General features: G+C 48.3%; 1 protein-coding gene across 2 annotated transcripts in view; it reads right to left on the reverse strand.

The window, feature by feature from the left end:
* LOC147683419 (autophagy-related protein 16-like) overlaps positions 1–24484 on the reverse strand; it is a 127116-nt gene that overhangs the window by 15317 nt on the left and 87315 nt on the right. For both annotated transcript variants that reach the window (XM_086943854.1, XM_086943855.1), the window contains exon 5: positions 4196–4447. In XM_086943854.1, the coding sequence (XP_086799980.1) occupies positions 4196–4447 (252 nt within the window). The remainder of the gene's footprint in view (positions 1–4195; positions 4448–24484) is intronic.

Genomic DNA, 24484 nt, shown 5'->3' on the forward strand with positions numbered 1-24484 from the left:
CTGACCCCAGAGCAGCAACAGGACTGTCACCAAGTCTTGGGTCAGTTCGCCCCCCTGTTTTCCCTGACCCCAGGTGTCACCAACTGGTGCGTCCACGATGTGGACACTGGTGACAACCTGCCTGTGAAACAGAAGTTTTACAGAGTGGCTGACAAGGTCAGGGCTAGCATCAAAGAAGAGGTTTCTAAGATGTTAGCGCTAGGGGTAATTGAGCCCTCCAGCAGCCCCTGGGCTAGCCCAGTGGTCTTAGTGCCTGAGAAAGCTGCTACACCTGGTGGCCCCCCAGAACTCCGTTTCTGCGTGGACTACCGTGGGCTCAATGCGGTCACCAAGACTGACGCGCACCCCATCCCCAGAGCTGATGAGCTCGTGGATCGGTTGGGAGCTGCCCGGTACCTGAGCACCTTTGATTTGACTTCAGGCTACTGGCAGATTGCCTTAACTGAGGGGGCCAAGAAAAGATCAGCATTTTCAACGACAGAGGGGCACTTCCAGTTTCGTGTCATGCCCTTTGGGTTGAAAAATGCCCCTGCCACATTCCAGAGGCTGGTCAACCAGGTATTAGCATTGCTGGAGGAATTCAGCGCAGCATACCTGGATGACATTGCTGTGTTCAGCTCCACTTGGGAGGAACACTTGCAACCCCTCTGCGCAGTGTTGAAGGCTCTGCAGAAGGCAGGCCTCACTATCAAGGCCAGTAAGTGCCAGATAGGGCAGGGATCTGTGGTGTACTTGGGACACCAGGTGGGGAGCGGCCAGGTGGCGCCCCTACAGGCGAAGATTGATACCATTCTGGCTTGGGAACCCCCCAAGACCCAGACTGAGGTGAGAGCCTTTTTAGGTCCCACCGGGTATTACAGACGGTTTGTCAAAGGTTATGGCACCATTGTAGCCCCTTTGACAGAGCTGACATCTAGAAATCAGCCCAGGAAAGTGAATTGGACTGAGGCCTGTCAAACTGCTTTTGACACCCTCAAAACTGCCATGTGCACAGCACCGGTGCTTAAGGCACCTGACTTTTCAAGTGAGTTCGTTGTGCAAACTGACGCTTCAGAGCAAGGCGTGGGAGCAGTACTCTCACAGATCAATGAGGAGGGCGAAGACCAACCAGTGGCTTTCATTAGTAGGAGGCTACTCCCCAGGGAACGGAGATGGAGTGCAATCGAAAGGGAAGCTTTCGCTGTGGTCTGGGCTCTGAAGAAGCTGAGGCCCTACCTGTTTGGGACTCACTTCCGTGTTCAGACCGACCACAGGCCCCTCAGATGGTTAATGCATATGAGGGGTGAGAATCCAAAACTGTTGAGGTGGTCCATTTCCCTACAGGGGATGGACTTCACGGTGGAGCACCACCCTGGTACAGAACACGCCAATGCTGATGGTCTGTCCAGATTCTTCTGCCTTAGTGATGAGGACACCCAAGAGGTTGGGTGGTTCTCCCCACTTTCAGCTGGAGGGGACACGTGTTAGACCTGACATCCTTGGCGTGGTTTTCCCCCCATCTTTTTGCCTCTGACTCATGTATTTTTGATGCTGTGCTGGATTTCGTTTTTGCTGGTTTAGATGCTTTGGACCCTCTGCCACTGCTGATCAGTGTCAGAGGGTAAGTGCTCCCTCTGTAAATTGTCATATTGATTGGGTATACCTGATTGGCACATTTGTATCACCATGAAGTCCCTAGTAAAGTGCACTGTGTGTGCCAGGGCTGGTGATGACAGATGCTACTAGTGGGCCTGCAGCGCAGATTGCGCCACCCACATGAGTAGCCCTAAAATGATGTCTCAGGCCTGCCAGCGCAAGGCCTGTGTGCAGTCAGTGGACCGCCATGTCCGCCTGGCCAGTGTCCCCACTGGCTGGGCCTAACCCTTCCCTGTCTGTGCACACCAGTCACCCCTATGGAAGGCTCAAGGTACCCCCCTGGGCAGGGTGCAGTGCATGGATAAGGTAGAGCATGTACTAGTGCAGGTAACATGCTCTGGTAGTGAGCAGCAGCCATTTTGTGTGCTCACTGCTGTAAGGCTATCTTGCTCCATAGAGTAACATGGGGGAGACTGGTCCCATTGGATCCCAGCCTATCTTCCCATAGGAACAAGATGGGACATAAGTGAATGATATCCCTGAACTCAGAATTTAATAACACATCTTTTAGTAAAGGTTGTTTTTAAATTCTGTGTTTGACAATAGTACTTTTAGAAAGTGGCTGTTCTCTTGTCTAAACCTTTCTGTGTGCCTGGGACTGTTTGTGGATTGACTGTCTGGGTTGAGGATGACAGGGTCTGCAGAGCCCCCAGGGGGTTATCTGAGCCAGCCCCGTGGATGAAAGGCAGCATCTGCTGCCAGGGAAGTGGGAGGAGATAGCATCTGATAGTGAAGGGCTGTGCCTGCCTAACCTCAAAGCTGGCTCCACCTCCTGCTGGGCGACTGTCACCTCTGTCCCTGGGACTGGGAGGAAGAAGGAAACCAGAAACACCCCAGACCCCCAGAACTGGTTTGGACCGGGCTCAGGGCCCCCTTTGCACAAAGACTTCAAAAGACTTCAAAGGACTTCAAAGCCTTTTTGGGGTATAAGAGAAGGACCCCTGACTACAGAAAATCAGATTCTACAATCAAGAGGAACCTCTGCCAGAAGAAGGACTGCTGAAGGAGCTGATGGAAGATTGCCTTGCTGTGTGCTTTAAGGGCTGACCTATCCTGCTATCCAACTGAAGGAGAGGAGAAGAAAGGGACTTTGCTGTGAGCTGTGACCCTGCCTGCTTGAAACTGCTAAGACTTTGCTGTGTGCTGTGTCTGCAACCTGAATCTCCAAGGGCCTGAGAAGAGCTGGCTCCCTGTCTGCAACCCAGGAACATAAAGGTTGCCCAAGGACCACAAGATTCTGCTGCGCCCCCTGGAGCTGCTGTGCAGTGCAAAGATCGTGAGACACTGTGTGGGGCTGTGTAGCGCACTGGCTGCTCTCTAATCCGAGTGAGGGCGCCGCGCTGAACCAGCCTACCGTGTGGCCGAGGTCGCCGTGTACATCGACACGTGTGGGGCGAAGATCTGAGCTTGTGGGTCTCCTCAGCGCAAGGAGCGCTGAAAAACAATTGCTGGCCGTGTCACCGTCGCAGCCCGGGGTCAGTATCCCCTGTGAAAAGTACCCCGTATCATCCCGGTGGCTGTGTCCTAAAGATCGAGCCCGCCGCGCTCTGATTGGGCGAGAGGGCCGAGCCCCCTCACCAGAGTCGCGACGGGATTGGCTGTTGTGGCGGAGCGTCATCAGCGAGGCCGCGCTGCCATTGGTTGGCGGCCTCGCGCTCAGAGGGGCTCGTCGTAGACCCCACGACGGGATTGGCTGCCTCGACTGAAGCTGCCGAGGAGCCGAGAGAATTCGCCGAGATCACCGCCGGGCCCGGGGAAGACTGACCTGACCTCGCCGAGGGATTAATCCGAGTGCTCCAGCCCCCGGCCTGCCGTCTCTGCTCCCCGCTGCTCCTTGAAGGACGGAGAGCGGGCAGAGAGCATCCGGAGACCGGCCGGGCGGGAGCGCGAGTGAGCGTTTGCCCGCGAGGTACGCCTGGGCGCCTGAAAGGATACCGACCACGAGGAAGGGAGTCCCCCCTCCCAACAGCATTCCGGTGAGGCGCGCTAGAAGCGTGAAGGGTCCCTGATGCTAGGGGCCGGGTCCCGTGGCATTTTACAACGCTGGCATTGTTCTGACTGCTCGTTTTAATCATAAATCATTGGCATATCTTTTTGCTGATTGAAGATACTGGAGACATTTGTTTACATGAGAACTTCCTGAAATTAAGTACCACCAATTAAGATTAAGTGCATCATTTCTATACTAAAGTGATTATCGTGCAACTGCCTTATTTACATTGCTGCAACCAGATAAAGTTATATATATTTTTATAAAATATACTTACCTGTGTGGTCTCAGTTTGTGGTGGATTGGGGATTATTGTTGTGTTAAGTGCAAATATTATACACATTGCCTTGGGGATAAGCCTGCCTGCTCACGCCAAGCTACCTAGAGGAGAGCGGAGGGTATCTACTGTGTGTATTCCTTCACCCTGACTAGAAGCAAGGGTCCCTACTTGGTCTAAGGTACTTACCTCTGCCAACTAGAGACCCCCAGATCTAACAGGCTGCATGAAACCAGTCTCTCCTTCCTGGCAGCAGTGCTCTCAGACACCCATTTTCAACTTTGGACCCTTACTTTTCCTCTTGTTCATTGCAGCGGTTGAGACGATCAGCTTCCAAGGCCTTCTCCTCCATCCATCGTGCTAAAAGCTGCTTGTTCTCGCTCTCGGTCTTCTGCAGCCTCTCGTCCACTGCCAGGTAAGTGAGCTGCAGAACATTGTGCTCATCCTGCAGCAACTCATGCTGTCGTTCAAGCTCCTCCACGTATGCCTTTTGATCTTGGCACCTCTTGGCCAGAGACGAGATGTCCTGCGCCTGCTTGGAAATTCTGCAAAAGAGAGGGAGAAAAACACAGTTGCAGTCCATGGTTTAGTCAGAGGTACAGGCGCCCAGCACTACAAAGCTCACTACATATTCCTGACTAAGTATACAGGTGTGTGACGCTCTACGCTCCGTTACTGGAGTATGGTCTCATGAATAACCCCTTCATTTTGACCCCATTTTGAGTTATATCTCAGCAGGTTCCATTAGTCACAAAAAAGAGGCTATACACATTCACTGATCATTTCTCTCAACCAGAGAGAAGCAAACACTGCTAAAAAGCAAAAATTAGAGAAAATTTACAGACTGCACTAAATTAGTAAAGCCGCTATTTCTTCTTCCATGAAATATAAGCCCAAAACAACAAATCAAAGAGGAAATAATTTCAAAAACAGGTCCTAGCTCCCCACAATATTCATAAATCATTACTAAAGTAAGAAGGTGCAGAAATTGCTGTTTTATAAAATGGGAGAGGATTAAACAGCATGTTACTCAAGGACCATCTCCAGACCCTTCCATAACCTCAGAATGTGAATAACTGACCAGTATTTCGCTCTAAGAATGGTGGCAAACAAATTCAGTAGCTAAACTGCTTAAGACGTTGCACAGTGTCTTGCGAGTTAGAGAAGACTGACCCTTTTGGTTCCTGGCGGACTCCGTAGAACAGTGATGTAGAATGTTCAGTTAATGGTTACACACTGATTAATAAAGACGTCTAATACCAAACTCCGTGTGAGGTGTGAGCTTTTGCACGTACCGGGCCTGGGGAGGACACAACAAATGGCGATGAGATAGGGGATTACGTAAACCCCGCAACCCAAAGAAACAAGAGTGCTCTCCCGGAGAGTTGCTGTGATTGAGCAAACTGCTTGTGCATTCCACGTATGCCTCAATCGAATTGAAAACCGACAGTTGGCGTATGTGGGTTCAAAGAACTACTCCAGCCAGTGCAGGCCAGTGAAGAAAGTAAAAGCCTTACAGCAAGTTTGTTTTTCATTGGCTAGAAATTTGCTGGTAAAGTCTAGACAAGAGATAATGTGTCACAACCAGACACAGAGCTGTCGTTCATACAATATGACCACGTTAAAGCAGTGACAACCAAGTACAGAGAAGAGCTAAAGGTAGTTATAGCCAAATGCAAGAAAGATATAAAAGTGAAAACATTTCTATCGCAAAGAAACTCTAAAGGCAGTGGAAATCGGATACAATAAAAAAGAGGAGAGAAAGGGTGAAGAACCCATGCAAGAAACAAAGCCGCTACTTACCGCCAAAAATAAAGACAATGCCTCACCAACAGAGAGCGACGCAACAACTGAAATGTCAGCACACAGCTAGTGCTGGACGAAGGTGACGGTACCAGTGGGCAGCAGACGCAGCCTGAGGGAGCTATGCTCCAGACAGCAGAAAAGTTCCACAGGTTAGGATACTGCTGCCTTCCTAAAACCACCACCCCTCTTCGATACCGCCAAAAGGCAAACTATTGGTGATAGATGAACTGCCTGGATCGAAATCTTTGATAATTTCATTGATGCGCTGTAAGAAGCAAATGACAAAAAGATCATTAAATATCTAAAGAATTTAGCAGGTGAAGGAGTAAAAGAAGTGATAAAATACCACAAGGTGATGAAGTAATGAACCGTCAAATTAAACACCAAGTTCAATCCAATGCCAAATGTCGACTATGAGAGGTACATTTTCAGTCAGGAAAGGTAGTGAGCTAGTAAAACGATGAATGAGTTTTTAGAAAGACTCGATTTGCTCATCTAACATTGCAAGTTCAACAAATTCAATAATGAAGAGGCCATGCATCTCAGAGTAATAGACAATTGTCTCTCTGATTTCTTGAACCGACGAATGCTGAAAGAGACACCAACTTGGAGCCAGTACTGATGGCTGCCAGAGCGGAAGAAACTGTTGACAGGCAAGCAGCTAACATGGATGCTGAAATGGCCCAAATGAATCAGCGCTGAGTGTGAAATAAAACCAAAACAAAAGGTTGAAGGCTATAAAGTAATTTCTCTAGAGAAAAATAAGTTTTCCAATGGGGATTTTCCTTTCCACATGAAGGTAAATGTCCCGCCATAGGACATTGTGTAAAGGCTGTGGGAAAGAGAACCATTTTGTAACGGGTTGCAAAGGGAGGGAAAGATCAAGTGCATCACATCAAGAAAACAAAATGGAAGAAAGATCAAGTGTGTCACGTTAAGAAAACAAGATAGATGCCAGAACGTTTGAGACGTGACGCTCTAAGCTCAGTTAAGGCAAGTAGAAACTGAACAATGTTTATTGTCATCATATTTCTCGTCTAAAAGTTTGTCATTGTCAAGCTACAGTGAGGAAGATGGGTGTGCGATATTAATGTTGACTGTTTTAAGAAGTGCACATGTAGGTTTAGCTTTGTGCAAAGAAGAATGTCGGTCGAAGCTAGGTCGACAAGAGAAAGTGCAAAATTCATATGGACACTGTTCCAAGATCACACTGAAAGTGAATGGGTGCTCCATACCTTTTATCATAGACAGTGGTACGTTGATAAACATTATGCAAGTGGAAAAGTACAATGAACTTTCTCTAGTGCCCTGTTTAACCCGGTTGAAAACTAAAGTGTATACATGGGCTGCTTCGACGCCGCTGCAAAGTCAAGGTTCAGTCATAGCAAATGCGAAGCATAAAAAGACGAAAGTACTACCACCAATTCAAGTCTTGCCAGGCACTTCACTGAGTGCATGTTTACTCGGTTTCAATACTGCTGCAAACATGGGGTTGGTTTCTGTAGACTACGATGTCAATGCCTATCATGATACAAAGAATCAGTTTCCAATCTTGTTTCATCGAACAGGAAGACTCAAGAAGATAAAAGTGCAACTTCACATAAATTATGGCATTCCTCCTGGTGCTCAACGACATTTTCGAATTGCATTTCATTTACAAGAGGCTGTTGAGAAAGAGCTTGAGACACTAGTAAAATACAACATCATTGAGCGATCCACTGGTCCGACGCCATGGGTATCACCCGTCGTGGTAGTGTGAAAGAGAGACAGTGAAGGAGCTGTATGCCTATGAATTGATATGCGCCAAATGAACAAGGCAATTGAAAGGGAACAACATCCAGGTCCACATATTGCTGACATGATTATGCTGCTGAATGGTCTTTACCCCCCTTGATTTGAACAAAGGGTATCATCAACTTAAACCGGAACAAAACTTGAGGTACATTGCCACCTTTTCGACTCATGCTGGTTTATTTAGATATAAAAGGCTAAGTTTCAGAGTGTCATCAGCTGCAGAATGTTTTCAGGATGCCATATATATCGCATAATACAGCCCGTCACAAATGCTTTTAATTACAAATCATGACATACACATTTTTGGGGCCACACAAAAGGAACATGATAAAGCTCTTGTGAGAAGTTGGCCCGATATGCAGCGTTCGCTATTCTAGCGACCACTATGCATCGGTCCAAACGACCCTCATGGTGATTGGTTGTAAGTCAACCTTAGACCAGCTATCCTAGTAGCGTGGATACGAGCAGTCTTCGGGCTAAACTCTAGAGGGCGTGTTAAGCCAGCTGTTATACCATCACATACCCCTTGAACACCAAGTGAAAGGACACCACACAAGTGTTATGAAAATAAACAATGTATTTATTAGAATCACAACAGCCCTGTACTCTTTATGAGGACATGGTACTAAGCACAGAACAAAACTCTTAGGAAAATACTTCAAGTGCACAATTAAAACAAGTGCCCGAGGGCACGGAAAGTTCTAGTGGTCTCGGGCGGACCCGATAAGGCAAGTCGGAAGCGAGGGACTCAGGACCCTTAAGTAAGGAGGCTATGCAGACACCGTAGTGTCGGAGTTACCTAGCCACAAGGGCTGCGGCTGCACAAGTCTTACAGGCGTCGGGGGTCTTCGCTGACGAGCCAGGAGCCGGAAGGAAGGAGTTGCTGGCCGGCGACCAGTGATGAATAGTTTGTAGAGATCCAAGCCTGGATCAGAGATCGTTGATACCTGAAAGCAGAGGGGACCAAGTTCGTACTACTAGCCAGTAGTCAGAGGGTACCAGGAAGGCACTGGATGGCCGTCACCTCGACTAGGTGAGTGGGCGACGCTAGGCTCGGCAGTCTCACGGACCAGGAGGCGTTGTCGGCGACCAGGATGGAGGTGCGAGCTGTCCCACGAAGGTTGATGCTGTCGGCGTCGCTGGGCCCAGGATTGGGGCAACAAGCCTTGGCAGATTTCAGGGCCACGTGGTGGGCCTAAAATGGCGTCTTGAGTGGACCAGGAGGGTCCGGGGTGCTCCTCTCGTAAAAAGGAGCAGAAGGCTAGTCTGGAGCAACCAGACCAGCAGCGTTGGTTGTCGTTCGTCGTCAAAGGGTCACAAGCCAGCGGCTAGTGATCGGACAACGTGCTGAGCAGCGGCAGAAGGGCCCCACGCAGATCGTGGAGATGCTGGAAGACTGCACTTCGGTGCTGGAGCTGCTCAGGGTCGGGGCTTCTCGGACCCCAGAGCACTCACCAGAGAATTCCTTCGGTGGTCGTGCTGTTTTAAGAAAGCGTGCAGGTTTTGATGATGGCCGGTCCCTCGAGGTCTCGTCGCACCCACAGATCTCAGCTGAGCCGACGACGTGGGTAGAGGTCAGAGGTGCCAGGGAAGCCGGTTCTCGTCGAGCTGGGTCGTCGGATTCCTGAGGAAGGACTTGCAGCAAACCGCAGAGTTCTTAGATGGTGCCTGCGGGTGCAGGGTGACTACTCCTTAGCCACAAGGGAGAAATCTTGAGAAGAGTCTCGAATGTCCTTTCGTAGAAAGTAGTTCTTGATTCAAAGATGATCTGATCTGGAAGGGTCCCCGCTCCGGCCTTTATCCTAAAGAAAGGGGTGGGCACATGACTAGGTCCTGCCCTAGGGGTGGGACCAGGAAGGGGGGTAGTTACACCCCTCTCCCCTGCCGGACTTTCCCCAGGTCAGGGGCTGCGCGCCCCTGGAACTGGTTCTAGCCGGCAGATGCGTAGTGAGCACCGGGGTGCCACTCCGCAGTCACCTTCCTGTAAAGCCCTGCCTACCCAGGATACAAAAAACCCTGTCTGGGATGGTGCGAACACCGCCCCGGACAGGAAACCCTTTGTCCAAGCTCTCCTCGCTGGAAGGACTCCCAGCAGCAGGAGGTCAGACTCGTGTCTGTGGTGGCAGCGTCCATTTTGTGGAGCTGAGGCTTCAGTTAACTTTAACCGGGGTTCACAGTTACGTACATGTCGTGTCCCTCTAGAAGGGCGGAATGCTAACCTCGTCGCCAGAATTGGTGAGGGGGCAGCCTCCCGATTCGTATGACACCTTACTCGACATGTCTTGATAACGCTATACCGAAGTTACCGATAGGGTACGCGTTATCATGGAACAGCCATTGGGTCTTGGTTCCGCAAGCTGCAACCGGGCTCGGCTCGTGCCAGAGTCCAATTCACACGATTCCACGCACTCTGTCTTCAGAATTGTCAAGGCCTGCCATAGGAGTGACTGATAGGAACTCGTGTGTCCATTTTAAGGTTAGGTATAGAGATACTACACCTACAGCAACGAGCGAGTACGCCACGTTGCCCCAGCTGTCGCGCAGCCAGTTGTGTCAGATTTAGATGGCCATCCAGGGGTGGCATAATACATGCTTCAGCCCCTGGTAGGCCCTGGGTACCCCGATGCCCTGAGTTACAGGATCTGCCAAGGTGGCCCAGTTCCAATTGGAAATGTACCTAAGGTACATGGAATCCATTTTAGAGAGAGAGCACTAGGCCTGGGGTCCTGATTGACAGGGCCCCAGGTCAACTAAGTTGGAAAACCAGCAAAACACCAGGCAAAAAGTCGGGGGTAACCATAGTCAGGTATCTACCTTCCTACACAACCCCCCCCAAACGAAAGGAGATAAGGCTATCCTTGTCCAGGTAAGCCTATATTGCCTGAGTGGCCATACAAGGTGGTACATGCACTGGCATGGTTACCCCCTATATCATGGTCCACTAAGCAACCCCTCACCCTAAGGGTATCTGAGGGTCTCCACCATAGGGAATCACTACCTGTGGTATGCTTTGGCAAAGCAAAAGGCTGGTGTGGGAATGGAGTACTGAAGTGAGACTCCACTACTGTTGGGCTCAACTTCCTCCAATCACTATCCACCATATGTGCCTTTCTTTCCAGTACTGAGTTGCTATGAGCTCTCAGGGTCAACCTCTGGCTACCTAAAGCTGGAGGCTGAGTCCCTCTGTTTGGCTTACTGGAGGGACAGGTCAGGTTTGGGGTTTTTAGGCCCCAGGTTTGGCTGTGCCTAACAGTGTCCAGCTGTGGGAGTTCCCTAACTAAGTTTAAGGGGGATCCCTCAGGAGTTTGTTTTATTTTCACTTGGCTAGGGCTACTAGCTTCAGTGATCCTAATCTGCTGATTGGGAAATTCTTTTGGACAGGGGGCCCTTTGGGGTCTACCACTGGCCTCCCTGACCTCTACAGCCCTGGGCTGACTGAGGCAGGGTAGAGAGGGGCAGGTTACCTGCTCCAGACCGGGTCCCACCTGGGAAGGTTCCACTGTCATCAGGGGCTCTGCCAGGCTAGGCCTGACTACCTCTGGGGCAGTTCCTTCACCAGGGGTAGAGTCAGTTCCCTGAGGAGGCTGGCTCTCACCTAGTGTCTGGGAGGGGGAAGACTTTTCTTCCTCCTCAATGCTCTCTGTTTGAGTGGAGTGATCCATTGTTTCAGGCTTCACAACACTATTATCGGTCTGAGTTTGAGCTGTGGCCATCACAACTCCACCAACCTTTTCAGGAAGGGACTCAGTTTGGGTTTGGGCTGTGACCATCACAGCCTTGCCAATCTGTTCAGGAAAGGCATCTCTCTGTGATAGGGCTGTGACTGGCACAGCCCTCCTGACCTGTTCAGGGAGGACTTCTGGGACGGGGGCTGTGGCTATCACGGCCCCACTAACCTTACCATGGATGTTTACCATTTTAAAATGGGTTTCTTGCTCTACCTGAGCCCAGGCTGAGGTCTCTAAATCATTCCCCAGTAGGCAATCTACAGGCAAGTTTGGTGACACTGCCACTCTCTTGTGACCAGTGACACCTCCCCAGCTGAGATTTACTACTGCTATGGGATGATCTCCATCAATGTTCACTACCTGGTATGTGGCACCAGGCATAAGTTGCCTTGAGGGGACTAGGCTCTCAGCCACCATGGTGATGCTAGCCCCTGTGTCTCTGTAGGCCTCAACTTTTGAACCATTGATGAGGGGCTCCTGTCTGTACCTGCCCAAAGTGTTGGGACGGGCTGTGAAGTTGGCAAACCCCATGCCAGTCTCACAGACAAGAGTATCTAAGTCAGGGGACCTGGGTAGGCCAGAGTCCCCAGGCACTCCCAAAGAAAATGCACCCAGATTCTTGGGGGCACTCCCACCACCTGGGGGATTACAACTTGTAGTAACAGGAGGCTGGGAAGCTTTATTTGGGGGTATGTTCTCCTTATTGTTGTTGGCCTTGGGACAACTGCTGTCAGTTTTGTAATGGCCCACCTGTTTGCAGGTGTGACAATAAGGTTTCTTTTGGGTTTTGGGAGAAGTTGGGGACCCACCCTTTTCAGAGGAATTTTGGGGCCCTGTGGTTTGATCAGATTTATTCCCACCCTTCTCTTGAGGCTTGGTCGATTCCTTCTTTTGGTCACCACCCTGGTTCTTAGGCCTGACCCTGGTTCTGACCCATTTGTCCGCCCTCTTACCCAATTCTTGTGGAGAGGTCAGATCAGAGTCTACCAGGTGCTGGTGTAATAACTGGTTCTGACAATTACTTAAGATTTGCTCTCTCATAATTAGATTGTACAATCCTTTAAAATCAGTAACCTTACTTCCCAGTAGCCAGCCTTCAAAAGCCTTAGTGGCACAATCGACAAAGTCAGACCAGTCCTGAGACTGAGTTTTCTGGGTATCCCTGAACAGCAACCTGTACTGCTCAGTGGTTAGGCCAAACCCATCAATCAGTGTGTTCTTCAGGATCTGGTCATTGTTAGCATCCTCGACTCTAGTAGTGAGGAGCTTGTCTCTACCTTTACCTTCAAAGGAGAGCCACAAGATAGCTGCCCACTGACTCTGGGGGACGCACTGTACAGTGCAGGCCCGCTCCAAAGCAATAATCCATTTGTGGATGTCGTCCCCTTGCTTAAAGGGGGGCACTATCTTATTCAGGTGCTTAGTGTCTAAACTCCTGTGTTCCCGTGGGGGAATGCTGCCACCAGTGGGATTTGTCCCACACAATTCTTGCTCTCTAGTAAAGGCGAGTCTTTCCTTGGCCAGGGCAAGTTCTTCCCTTTCGATCCGCAGATTGACTTCCCGCTCCTTCGCTTCGTACACTCTCCTCTGAGGGGATGTCATCCCTCTTCGAGCAGAGCCTCGAGAGCCATTGGTTTGAATGGATCTGTTAGAGCCTCTCGACAGAGACCTAACTCGTCCACTCCCAATGTTAAGCTGGCCTGAGAGGGGCCCCAGGGGTCTCCTAGTACCATTCTCGTGCCGGCTTAAGTTGGCCTTAGTTAGCTGGCTAACTACTTCTGGACCTTTGTCTGCCTCGTCCCCAGATGTCTCTGGTTCCTCGTCCTCCTCTTCACCTTCTGCGGAGAGATGGATAAGGTCAGGGTCACCTCGGGTTCCCTCGAGGGGGGGCATATCCACTTCTGGATGAGAAGGGTCGGTGTTACCCGCCCTCCTTGCATCATAAGTCTCCAAGAGACCAATCAGAAACGGAATGGTAGGGTTTGCACCCGGTTTTACCTTCCGAGATGTACAGATCTGTCGCATCTCGTGGAAGCTAAGTGCAGCATATCTGGAGGTGACCTGTGGAAGGTCGATTGACACAAGGGGAGACTCAGAGTTTCCTCCTTTGTCTGGCATGCTGCTTCTAGTGTGGTGTAAGTGATGCACCTACCTACACTATGGGTTTACCAACTGATCCCTTGCTAAGAGTTGTAGCCAAGGTGTGCTAAGCCTTGAGGAGCTACAACAGCTGGTTCCGTAGAACTCAGAGTATTCTAAGCTAAGTTATATGTACCTGGAGTACTTATGCGATCTTTCACAAGATATTCTTAGGATACGCGTGGTAAAACAACAGCAAGCTCAAATCCCAACCGCTGCTCACCAATGTGAGAAGTTGGCCCGATATGCAGCGTTCGCTATTCTAGCGACCACTATGCATCGGTCCAAACGACCCTTATGGTGACTGGTTGTAAGTCAACCTTAGACCAGCTATCCTAGTAGCGTGGATACGAGCAGTCTTTGGGCTAAACTCTAGAGGGCGTGTTAAGCCAGCTGTTATACCATCACATACCCCTTGAACACCAAGTGAAAGGACACCACACAAGTGTTATGAAAATAAACAATGTATTTATTAGAATCACAACAGCCCTGTACTCTTTATGAGGACAGGGTACTAAGCACAGAACAAAACTCTTAGGAAAATACTTCAAGTGCACAATTAAAACAAGTGCCCGAGGGCACGGAAAGTTCTAGTGGTCTCGGGCGGACCCGATAAGGCAAGTCGGAAGCGAGGGACTCAGGACCCTTAAGTAAGGAGGCTATGCAGACACCGTAGTGTCGGAGTTACCTAGCCACAAGGGCTGCGGCTGCACAAGTCTTACAGGCGTCGGGGGTCTTCGCTGACGAGCCAGGAGCCGGAAGGAAGGAGTTGCTGGCCGGCGACCAGTGATGAATAGTTCGTAGAGATCCAAGCCTGGATCAGAGATCGTTGATACCTGAAAGCAGAGGGGACCAAGTTCGTACTACTAGCCAGTAGTCAGAGGGTACCAGGAAGGCACTGGATGGCGGTCACCTCGACTAGGTGAGTGGGCGACGCTAGGCTCGGCAGTCTCACGGACCAGGAGGCGTTGTCGGCGACCAGGATAGAGGTGTGAGCTGTCCCACGAAGGTTGATGCTGTCGGCGTCGCTGGGCCCAGGATTGGGGCAACAAGCCTTGGCAGATTTCAGGGCACGTGGTGGGCCTAAAATGGCGTCTTGAGTGGACCAGGAGGGTCCGGGGTGCTCCTCTCGTAAAAAGGAGCAGAAGGCTAGTCTGGAGCAACCAGACCAGCAGCGTTGGTTGTCGTTCGTCGTCAAAGGGTCACAAGCCAGCGGCTAGTGATCGGACAACGTGCTGAGCAGCGGCAGAAGGGCCCCACGCAGATCGTGGAGATGCTGGAAGACTGCACTTCGGTGCTGGAGCTGCTCAGGGTCGGGGCTTCTCGGACCCCAGAGCACTCACCAGAGAATTCCTTTGGTGGTCGTGCTGTTTTAAGAAAGCGTGCAGGTTTTGATGATGGCCGGTCCCTCGAGGTCTCGTCGCACCCACAGATCTCAGCTGAGCTGACGACGTGGGTAGAGGTCAGAGGTGCCAGGGAAGCCGGTTCTCGTCGAGCTGGGTCATCGGATTCCTGAGGAAGGACTTGCAGCAAACCGCAGAGTTCTTAGATGGTGCCTGCGGGTGCAGGGTGACTACTCCTTAGCCACAAGGGAGAAATCTTGAGAAGAGTCTCGAATGTCCTTTCGTAGAAAGTAGTTCTTGATTCAAAGATGATCTGATCTGGAAGGGTCCCCGCTCCGGCCTTTATCCTAAAGAAAGGGGTGGGTACATGACTAGGTCCTGCACTAGGGGTGGGACCAGGAAGGGGGGTAGTTACACCCCTCTCCCCTGCCGGACTTTCCCCAGGTCAGGGGCTGCGCGCCCCTGGAACTGGTTCTAGCCGGCAGATAAGTAGTGAGCACCGGGGTGCCACTCCGCAGTCACCTTCCTGTAAAGCCCTGCCTACCCAGGATACACAAAACCCTGTCTGGGATGGTGCGAACACCGCCCCGGACAGGAAACCCTTTGTCCAAGCTCTCCTCGCTGGAAGGACTCCCAGCAGCAGGAGGTCAGACTCGTGTCTGTGGTGGCAGCGTCCATTTTGTGGAGCTGAGGCTTCAGTTAACTTTAACCGGGGTTCACAGTTACGTACATGTCGTGTCCCTCTAGAAGGGCGGAATGCTAACCTCGTCGCCAGAATTGGTGAGGGGGCAGCCTCCCGATTCGTATGACACCTTACTCGACATGTCTTGATAACGCTATACCGAAGTTACCGATAGGGTACGCGTTATCATGGAACAGCCATTGGGTCTTGGTTCCGCAAGCTGCAACCGGGCTCGGCTCGTGCCAGAGTCCAATTCACACGATTCCACGCACTCTGCCTTCAGGATTGTCAAGGCCTGCCATAGGAGTGACTGATAGGAACTCGTGTGTCCATTTTAAGGTTAGGTATAGAGATACTACACCTACAGCAACGAGCGAGTACGCCACGTTGCCCCAGCTGTCGCGCAGCCAGTTGTGTCAGATTTAGATGGCCATCCAGGGGTGGCATAATACATGCTTCAGCCCCTGGTAGGCCCTGGGTACACCGATGCCCTGAGTTACAGGGTCTGACAAGGTGGCCCAGTTCCAATTGGAAATGTACCTAAGGTACATGGAATCCATTTTAGAGAGAGAGCAGTAGGCCTGGGGTCCTGATTGGCAGGGCCCCAGGTCAACTAAGTCGGAAAACCAGCAAAACACCAGGCAAAAAGTCGGGGGTAACCATAGTCAGGTATCTACCTTCCTACAGCTCTTACACAAGTGTGTTGTACACTTGCCGATGCAGGTCTCACGTTAAATGTGGCAAAGTGTGAGTTTCATAAAACCAAACTAAGTTCTTTGGTCATATCTTTTCAGATGGGGGAATGACTCTGGATCCTAATAAAGCACACGTCTTGTCATCCACTTCTCCCCTACAAGATGTAACTATGCTGCGATCCTGCTGTGGTATTGGCAGTTACAGTTCAAGGCCCCACTGAGAGACTTAACAAAACGAAATGGCCCATTTCGATGGTCAAGTGAATGTGAACACAGCTTCAAGAAAATCAGGCAAGCACTTGAGAACGCCACTGAAAAGGCAAACTTTGATCCAAAAATACAAATGGAGGTTGTTGTTAATGCAACACTTTGTGCATGCAGGTCAACTCTCCATTCTACCATAGATGTAAGCCCTGCCACCTTAATGTTTGGGAGAGACATAGGAACCAAACCGCCACAATGGACCAATGAGTAATCTATTGACATTCATAAACTTTGCACCACTGACTCATATCACAAACGCAAAATGAAGACCTATGCGGATAGAGGCGGCCATGCTTGAATCACTGTAGGAGATTGAGTAATCGTTAGGCAGAAACGACAATCCAAGTCTGATTCTCCTTTTGATGCAGACCCACTGAGGGTTGTGACCAATAAAGGACACATGGCGACTGCTAACCGTCCTGCAAAGTCCATTACGCAACATTCTTTGTATTTCAAGCACCTGCCTCGACCTTCGCCAGCTCCAGATGTCAGAAGGGAGACTCCTCTACCTGAGAATCCGGAGAGCCCAATGACTGTACCAGTTTCTCTGTCACCAGTGCCAGTCATGGACACTTCTCCTGTATCTCCGCAACCTCACATGACCTGATCTGCCTAATTGATTGGAACACCAAAACGACTTATTGAAGAATTGTGATGTATACATGTATTATTTGTACTTTTTATTGAACAAAGAGGGAAATGTAGTTTCTAGTGAGTTAGAGATGAAATTGACCCTTTTGGTTCCTGAAGGGCTCCGTAGAACAGTGACGTAAGTGCTTGGGTGTATAGAATCACTGGTGTAGAATGTTCAGTTAATGGTTACAATCTGAGGAATAAAGATGTTTAATATCAAACTTTGTGCGCAATGTGATCATTTGCATGCACCCTGGCTGGGGAGGACGTTACAGATGTGGTTGCCAAAATACCAATATGCTTTTCAATAAAAATAATTTTAAAATCCAAGAACTTGCTTAGTGAGCTAAAAAAGTTATGAGGGCCATAAAACACCTATCATTCAATCTTATGTAAGCCTTTTACAGTCAGAAAATGCCTGTAGAGTTTTGTTTGAAAAACGCTATTTGAAATAATATCAATATTAGAGTGTCCACTGAGTGATATCACAGCAGTAGATCAAGCTGATGTGTGGATGCAAGATTTTAGAGTAAATTTTGAAAAGCATAGTTTTGTCCTATTGTCTAGATAAAAATGACTCATGGGTCCTGTCTAATAATGACTCCGATACACCTTTTGACTTCCGTAAAATACATTAGATAATATGAGATTCATAATTAGGACTTCAAATCTAACAAGTTGTGCTGTGCTCTTGTCCAACAAAGCCGATCGAAGAATATAATGACAAATGCGTGTCATTGATCGCTGGCGTTACAAACAGTATTCTTCATGCAGACCTAATTCCTAAATTCTTTAAGGCCTGACTTATGCTCATCCTAAAATCTTCAGTAAATCCTACTGACCGCAGGAGCTGCAACCCCACTACAAAGGAACATTTCCAACAGAGATATCTGAAGAAAGTGGACATACTACAGCTCAGTCTGAAGAAAGTGGACAAACTACAGCTTCACAAGTATGAAGTGTCTTGCAAACTGGAGTTAAAATAAATATAACAAGGGAACAACTCCCCACTCTTCTTAATGTCCTATTTTCTGTTCCAGAATTTTTTGATCACAAATGTGTTGTAATTTTGATGCTTTTTGACCAAACAGCTGATTTTAACATCTTCAGCCATTTAATATTATTATCTAAGAGTTGGTGGAGGCATCAAAATTGTGAAGAGCAATGCTACGCTTCATTAAAAGCAAAGAAATGTTATGGCACACTTTGGCTATGAAGTCCACGAGGGATAGTATTTTTTGTAAGGGAGTGGGTTTGAGTTGAGAGAACAGGAAGCAGTGGCGCTCTGAGCGGTGTGATCTCTTGAGTTATAATGTTCGTGCAGTGGGCACGCGGTGCAATACAGGACAGGGGAACACAAACCCAAGTAGAAAAACACCCCTGTGTAGGTATAGGGAGGCCTAGACAAAAATAGAAGAAAAAGCGGATCCTGTGCACACGCTAGAAAATTAGGTTGTCCTGATGTCAGGACGCAATATTACATACAAGAAGGCAAAGTATGTCAAAGTTCAAAAGGCAAGCACAAATGTTTGTGTACGTAAATAAGTCTTTTATAGATCAATTATTGGTCAGTACAGAAAATAATAGCCAGCCGACACGTGTTTCGTCACACCGTGAGGGAGGTGAGACTCATCAGGGTTAAAAACAAATCGTAGGGAGCGCCGCAGATCCGTGCGTCTGTGGATCGTAGTCCGGGTAGTGGAGACGAGGGATAGTACTTATTGCCACAATTTATTGACATCTATATGCAGCCTGTATACCAATTTTTCATGCTCTGGGGGTGGGTTCCACAACTAAGATCATGGCACTCAGGTTAAGTGCAAACTTACCTAGAACTGGACTTAAAAAACACATTGTACAATTAGCTTATTCTTTACAATATCAAGAAAAATTGTTGCCTACAAGGCCAGAGGCTGCTCACAGAAACATGCCAAGATCTGGGGCACCTGGTTTAGCATGACGTGATGTGCGGTTTACTCCGGACTACCCGACTTACTGTTGTGACATGTATCATCTAACGAGCTCTAAGACCAGTCCATACCAGCAGAGACCCGTGTTAGAGGTGGCTCATGCAACTTATAGGATTGTGGATGCTATACATGATAATTTTGTTAAAACCTGGCTGAAAGGTAGGATATGTTTGAAGGGCTCCACGTGATTTGTTTTTTCTTCGATAGTCTTCAATGTGGTGGATTGTATTTGCCAAGCTATTTCCCGTTACAAAAGAATAAAACATGTTTGGAAAAATAATTGATGCTGTTGGCCTCACACACTAAAAATAAGTCAAACTGAAAATTTCAAAAGAAACTCAGCAATTCAAGAATGGAACTCTCAAATAAATGTTAAGTCATGTGTAGGGAAATTTGATCATGGATCAATAAGTTAATACCATTGCTTCTACTCAAATAACAATCAGAAATTATTATGCCCAGTTTTTCAGAAGGCCTAAAAGTTACAATCTCTGGAGCCATCATTGGTTCCAACATCAATTACTGAACCCTACTTTGCAAGGTATCACATAAAAACTCATCATGAAACTTCAAAAATATTGGCATCTCTACCATGATAGGGATATATCAGACCCATTAACAGCAGAAGCCAGAGCTGATTTCAAGCCACAGACCAATAAGCTAATTAATGATGCTGAACAGGCAGAACTAAAACAAATATTAATAATTTAAAAAAAATCTACCTAAGTGATACGCACCATCAAGCATAGACCTACAGCAAGATCGTTTGGTAGACATGCCTGTACACTTTTGCAGCTGTTACCTACACTAGTATTTGATGTTTTAATCCATTCTCGAATCTGGAAAGTGTTTAAAACAGTATTATTTTGAACAAACTAACCATTGATTGCATAGTCAGCACTCAAAGAGACTCTGGACAAGTTAGTGCCATAACACAGAATGGAAAACGATGAGGATAACTGTGATTACTGGGATATGGAGGTGTTGTTAATACTACAGTTGCATAATGTAAGCTTACTCATAATGATGCCATGGATCTGGAAATATAATACATTATTTGGAAAAATATTCACACTATGAAAGTAATGTAAGAAAATTTATTTTCTGTTCAAGTTGTGGATTAAGGGTTGGCGGACACAACAAAAAAAGGTTCCTTGCGAGACTCATTCGCTTACCCCTCGTTATGTTACAAAGAAGCCTAAATATAGAAAGAGCCTAAAATGATACCTGATCTGAGAGGTGGCCTCTGAAAACAAATAAACAAATGCAGTCATTTTACGGCTCAAAGCCTGGTGTTGTTAGACTTGTCTATATGTCTGCTCACCACCAAGAGGAGGAGGTGCTGTGTGCAACTGAGCTGGGAACAAGCCAGAGGCAGGAATATGATCAGTGAGTTGGACGGAAGAAGTCAGAGTACTGCAGCAGGAATCCACTAGCCACATCAATGCACATGCAAGCCAAAGGAAAGCTGCGATGAAATAAAATGAAAAATTATATTTGTATAGCGCATAGACTACCCTGAGGCCTCGCAGCGCTTTAACTGAAATCCAAAAGCGGAAGGTTAGGGTGTTAACAAGCTCTTACCAACAAGTGAGTTTTTAAAGACTTCCTAAATGCCATCCAATTGTTGTTCTGTCTGAGGTCAAGCGGGAGGGAATTCCATATTCTCGCAGCATTGTGTGAGAATGAGCGACCACCCCAGCGAGCTTTGTTTATCTTAGTCGTAGTGGCTAGATGCAGTGAACTGGAGCGGAGAGCTCTGAGGGGAAGGTAGGAAGTGGCTAGAGGGTACATTATGGCAGGACCTATTCTGTGAATGGCTTTTTGGACAAGGCACATGGCTTTAAATTGTACCCTGGCTGCCACAGGGAGCCAATGTAGCTTCCTTACGGCATGTTTTGCCGACTGCCAGCGTGGGATATGGAAGAGCAGTCGGGCCGCACAGTTTTGGTTGACCTGGAGTTTGTCGATTGCTGCCACCGGTGATCCCAGATAGAGAGCATTACCGTAATCCAGACGAGAGAGTATCAGGGCCTGAACCATGACTCCTCGCCTGGAACGGAAGCAAAGGGAGCGCTTTCCGGAGCATTCTCATCAACCCGAAACAGGTAGATGCAGTTTTGGTAGCCTGGAAAGTGAAGTCCAGTGATTTATCAAGCCAAACTCCCAAGCTCTTTATCTGAGGTTTGGGGGAAGGAGGGGGGCCTAGACACGTGGGCCAGGTGGAAGCCAGAATGGTGGGTGAAGGGTTGCCCAATAGCATAATTTCTGTCTTTTCCCCATTTAGTCTGAGGCAGGAGGATTCCATCCATCTAGCCACTGCCTCTAAACATGGGCTCATAGTGCTAGACGACCCCTCAGCGTGGTTCAGTGAGACCACCAGCTGAGTGTCGTCTGCATAGGTGACAATACAAACGCCAAACGGATGGACTATCTCCGCTAGAGGCCTCATGTAGACGTTAAAAAGTGTGGGGCTCAGGGCAGAGCCCTGAGGAACCCCACAGCTAAGTGGCTGCTTGGCGGATACAGCCTCCCCCTCAAATACCTGGAAGAAGCGCTCGTCCAGGAAGGAGGTGAGCCATGCCAGGGCTGCGCCCGACACTCCCATGCCATTAAGTCGATGTAATAAAGTGGCATGGTTAACCGTGTCGAACGCGGAGCTGAGATCTAGGCTGCTTTCCCTCCCCGGTCTAGCACAGTTCTTGTTTCTTTGGTCACTGCTAGCAAGGCTGTCTCAGTCCCATGTTGGGGACAGAATCCCGTCTGGGAGGCACACAGCAGATTGTTGGATTCTAAGTAATCTACTTAGATGTTATTAATGTGCTTTTCTAGCAGTTTACTCATCCAGGGTAACAAGGAGATAGGGCGGAAATTAGCTAAGTTGCTTTGGTCTAGAGTGTTTTTTTTAAAAGGGCCTTGACCATTGCACATTTCCAAGATGTCAGAACTGTGCTCGAGATGATTGAGGTGTTAAGAACGTCAAGAATAACTGGACGGATAACATCAATGACCAAGGTAAGGAACTGTGGGGGTGCTGGGTCTCTAGGGGATCCTGAGGTGACTTTAGGAATTATTTTGTCTAAAGAGATAGAATCTAAAAGGGTGAATTTTTCCAGCATACAGGGGGCTAATGTATTGGGGCTCGCTATAGTAGCAGCATCAGGTTCGATTCTGTCAGCGGCAAAAGATGAATAAATGGTCTGGATCTTTTGAAAGAAGAAAGTTGGTAGATTATTGCAACGGGCTGGTGCCCCATCTAGTGACATTCGCTCAGGGGGAGGGGAGATCAGCGATTTGGCTAATTTAAAAATTTCCTTAGGAGCATTTGCGGCCAGGTTAATTTTTGTTTTGTAGAACTGGGCTTGAGCCAACTTAATTTCCTTTTTATAGAGCCTAATTGTGGCTCTATAGTCTGCCTTCTTGAGCTGTGAGCGGCCTTGTCTCCAGATTCTTTCCAATTTACGGCATGATTGTTTCATGTCCCTTAATCTGGGAGTATACCAGGGAGCTACATTTTGCCTTTTTATGGAGTGCAGGGGTTCCTTCGGGAGAACTAGGTCAAGGGAGTTAATAATCCAGTTATCAAAGTTAGTACTGGCTATATTAGGATTAGAGGCTTTCGAAGGTTTAAGTTCAGCAAGCACAGATTTCCATTTGGAGGAGGAAAGTTTGGACCATTTCCTATGAGAGGTTTGCAGCGACAAAGAACAGTCTACCATGCACTGAGCAGGGGAGAGCACCTTAAACGGGCCATCCAAGATCAGTGTGTGCAGAGGAGTCCGACGGGTACATGGGGAACAAGGCTATTTGTTAAGCCGGCTGACTAGGAAAAGTTTCCTGAGATAGGTATGCAGGCTGATGCGGTCTGCTCCTGATCGGAGTAACAAATACAAAAAGAACAATTTATGGACAGAATGCTGAACAATGCCAAACATTAACCCCAGTGCAGAGATATGGGTCAAAATCTATCGTTTTTGTGTTCCCAAGCCATTTCAGTTTATACCCAGCCATATGCAAATCAGTCTTGACCATGGTCCCCATGGGAACAGTCTAGTCTGTTCTGCCCAGCCAAGTCCTCCCTGGAGCAGAAACAAGCATCCTGGGACCGGGTTCGGGGTATCACCACTTGTAGGAAACTGGCTCTATATATACAACACCAAAATGAGGTATAGTGTGTATAGAGTCCAGGTGACCCCAGAGGTAGGCAGAGGTTAAAATTATTTAGAACCTTACTCTCTATGTGTGGAAGAGTGGTCGAGCAGTAAGGCAGTATCAGAGGACAGTGCTAAGCATTTGATGTACACACTCAGTCAGCAAATGAATTTAAACCCTCAAGGACTGAACTCTAGACCAATTGTTTTTGGATAAAAAATATACAGTTTGATTTTTAGAACCAAGCAAGCCTGGCACAGGTAAGCACTAAATACTTTATAATAATACGTTGCTGATTGTAAACAGTTTGAAAATGCAATAGGAATTGTACTTTGTTTGATTTACAGGGGATGCAGTAGGTTGCAATACTTAGCAAATACAGTACATTGAAATGAATAGGCTTTTTCAGTAAATTACAGGTAAGTTACTTTTTACGTTACTTTTCTAACTCAGTGCTGGATACCTAGATTAAGCACTAGGACATTTCCTGCAAACAGGTAAGTAAATACGTTTTGGTTATTTGTGCGATTTTTAAAGAATATTATTAGTTTTCAAAACTCCACACTCAGAAACTTTGTGGAAGAAAATTGTCAATGTTATCCTATGGAGGAAAAACAGGTTATCGGTTCACAGGTATGTTATCGACTGTGGGAGTTGAGGTTCTGGGGTTAGACTCAGGGGTCCCCCAGGGTCAGTGATGCACTCTTGTTACACCCTAGGGCGGCTGGGTGTACAGTGTTGAGGCCCAATGTTATCCAATGGGGGATAGGGGACCTCCAGTTGGTGGCTACTGGCAAGCAGGCCACTGGGTTGTAGGAGCAAAGCTCCTAGGGTTTAGGTCAGGGCAAATGGGGAAACAAAGTAGGACACCCTCAGCGGCACTGGGGCGGCCGGGTGTAGAGTGCTGTTTCGACGTCAGGCGCCCTATTGTTTTCTATGGAGAACCTCCAGTTTGCAAAAGCACTGCAGGCAGGGAGACGAAGGACTTCTGGGTGCATGCACCACTTCAAGAGGTAAGTTGGGAAGTTAAGGGTTGGTTAGGCACCGTTGGTTTGTGCACACAAGGCCGTGGGGCGTCGGTTGCAGGGGTGCCTTTTGGGGTTGGATCTTCTTACCAGCTCTTGGTGCCGGTTCGGGGGGCCGTCTGGAATTAGGTTGCAGGTGTCTGCTTGAGGCAGGCCAGGGGTCGCCAGATCTCGGGTCAGGATCGTTGGGGTGACCTCCTCGTGGTGTTTTTCCACTCGAGCTTGGGCCGGGTTCGGGGGTGCAGATTGGGCTGAACTCGCGGTCTCCGGCTGCTGCCGGAGATTGCAGTTGAACAAATTCAGTGTTCACAGGAGAAGCAGTATTTGGAAGTGAAGGCAGGCAGGTCCTTC

The sequence above is a fragment of the Lissotriton vulgaris genome, chromosome 11 (genome assembly GCF_964263255.1).
Source record: "Lissotriton vulgaris chromosome 11, aLisVul1.2, whole genome shotgun sequence".
In the NCBI taxonomy this organism is placed as follows: Eukaryota; Metazoa; Chordata; class Amphibia; order Caudata; family Salamandridae; genus Lissotriton; species Lissotriton vulgaris.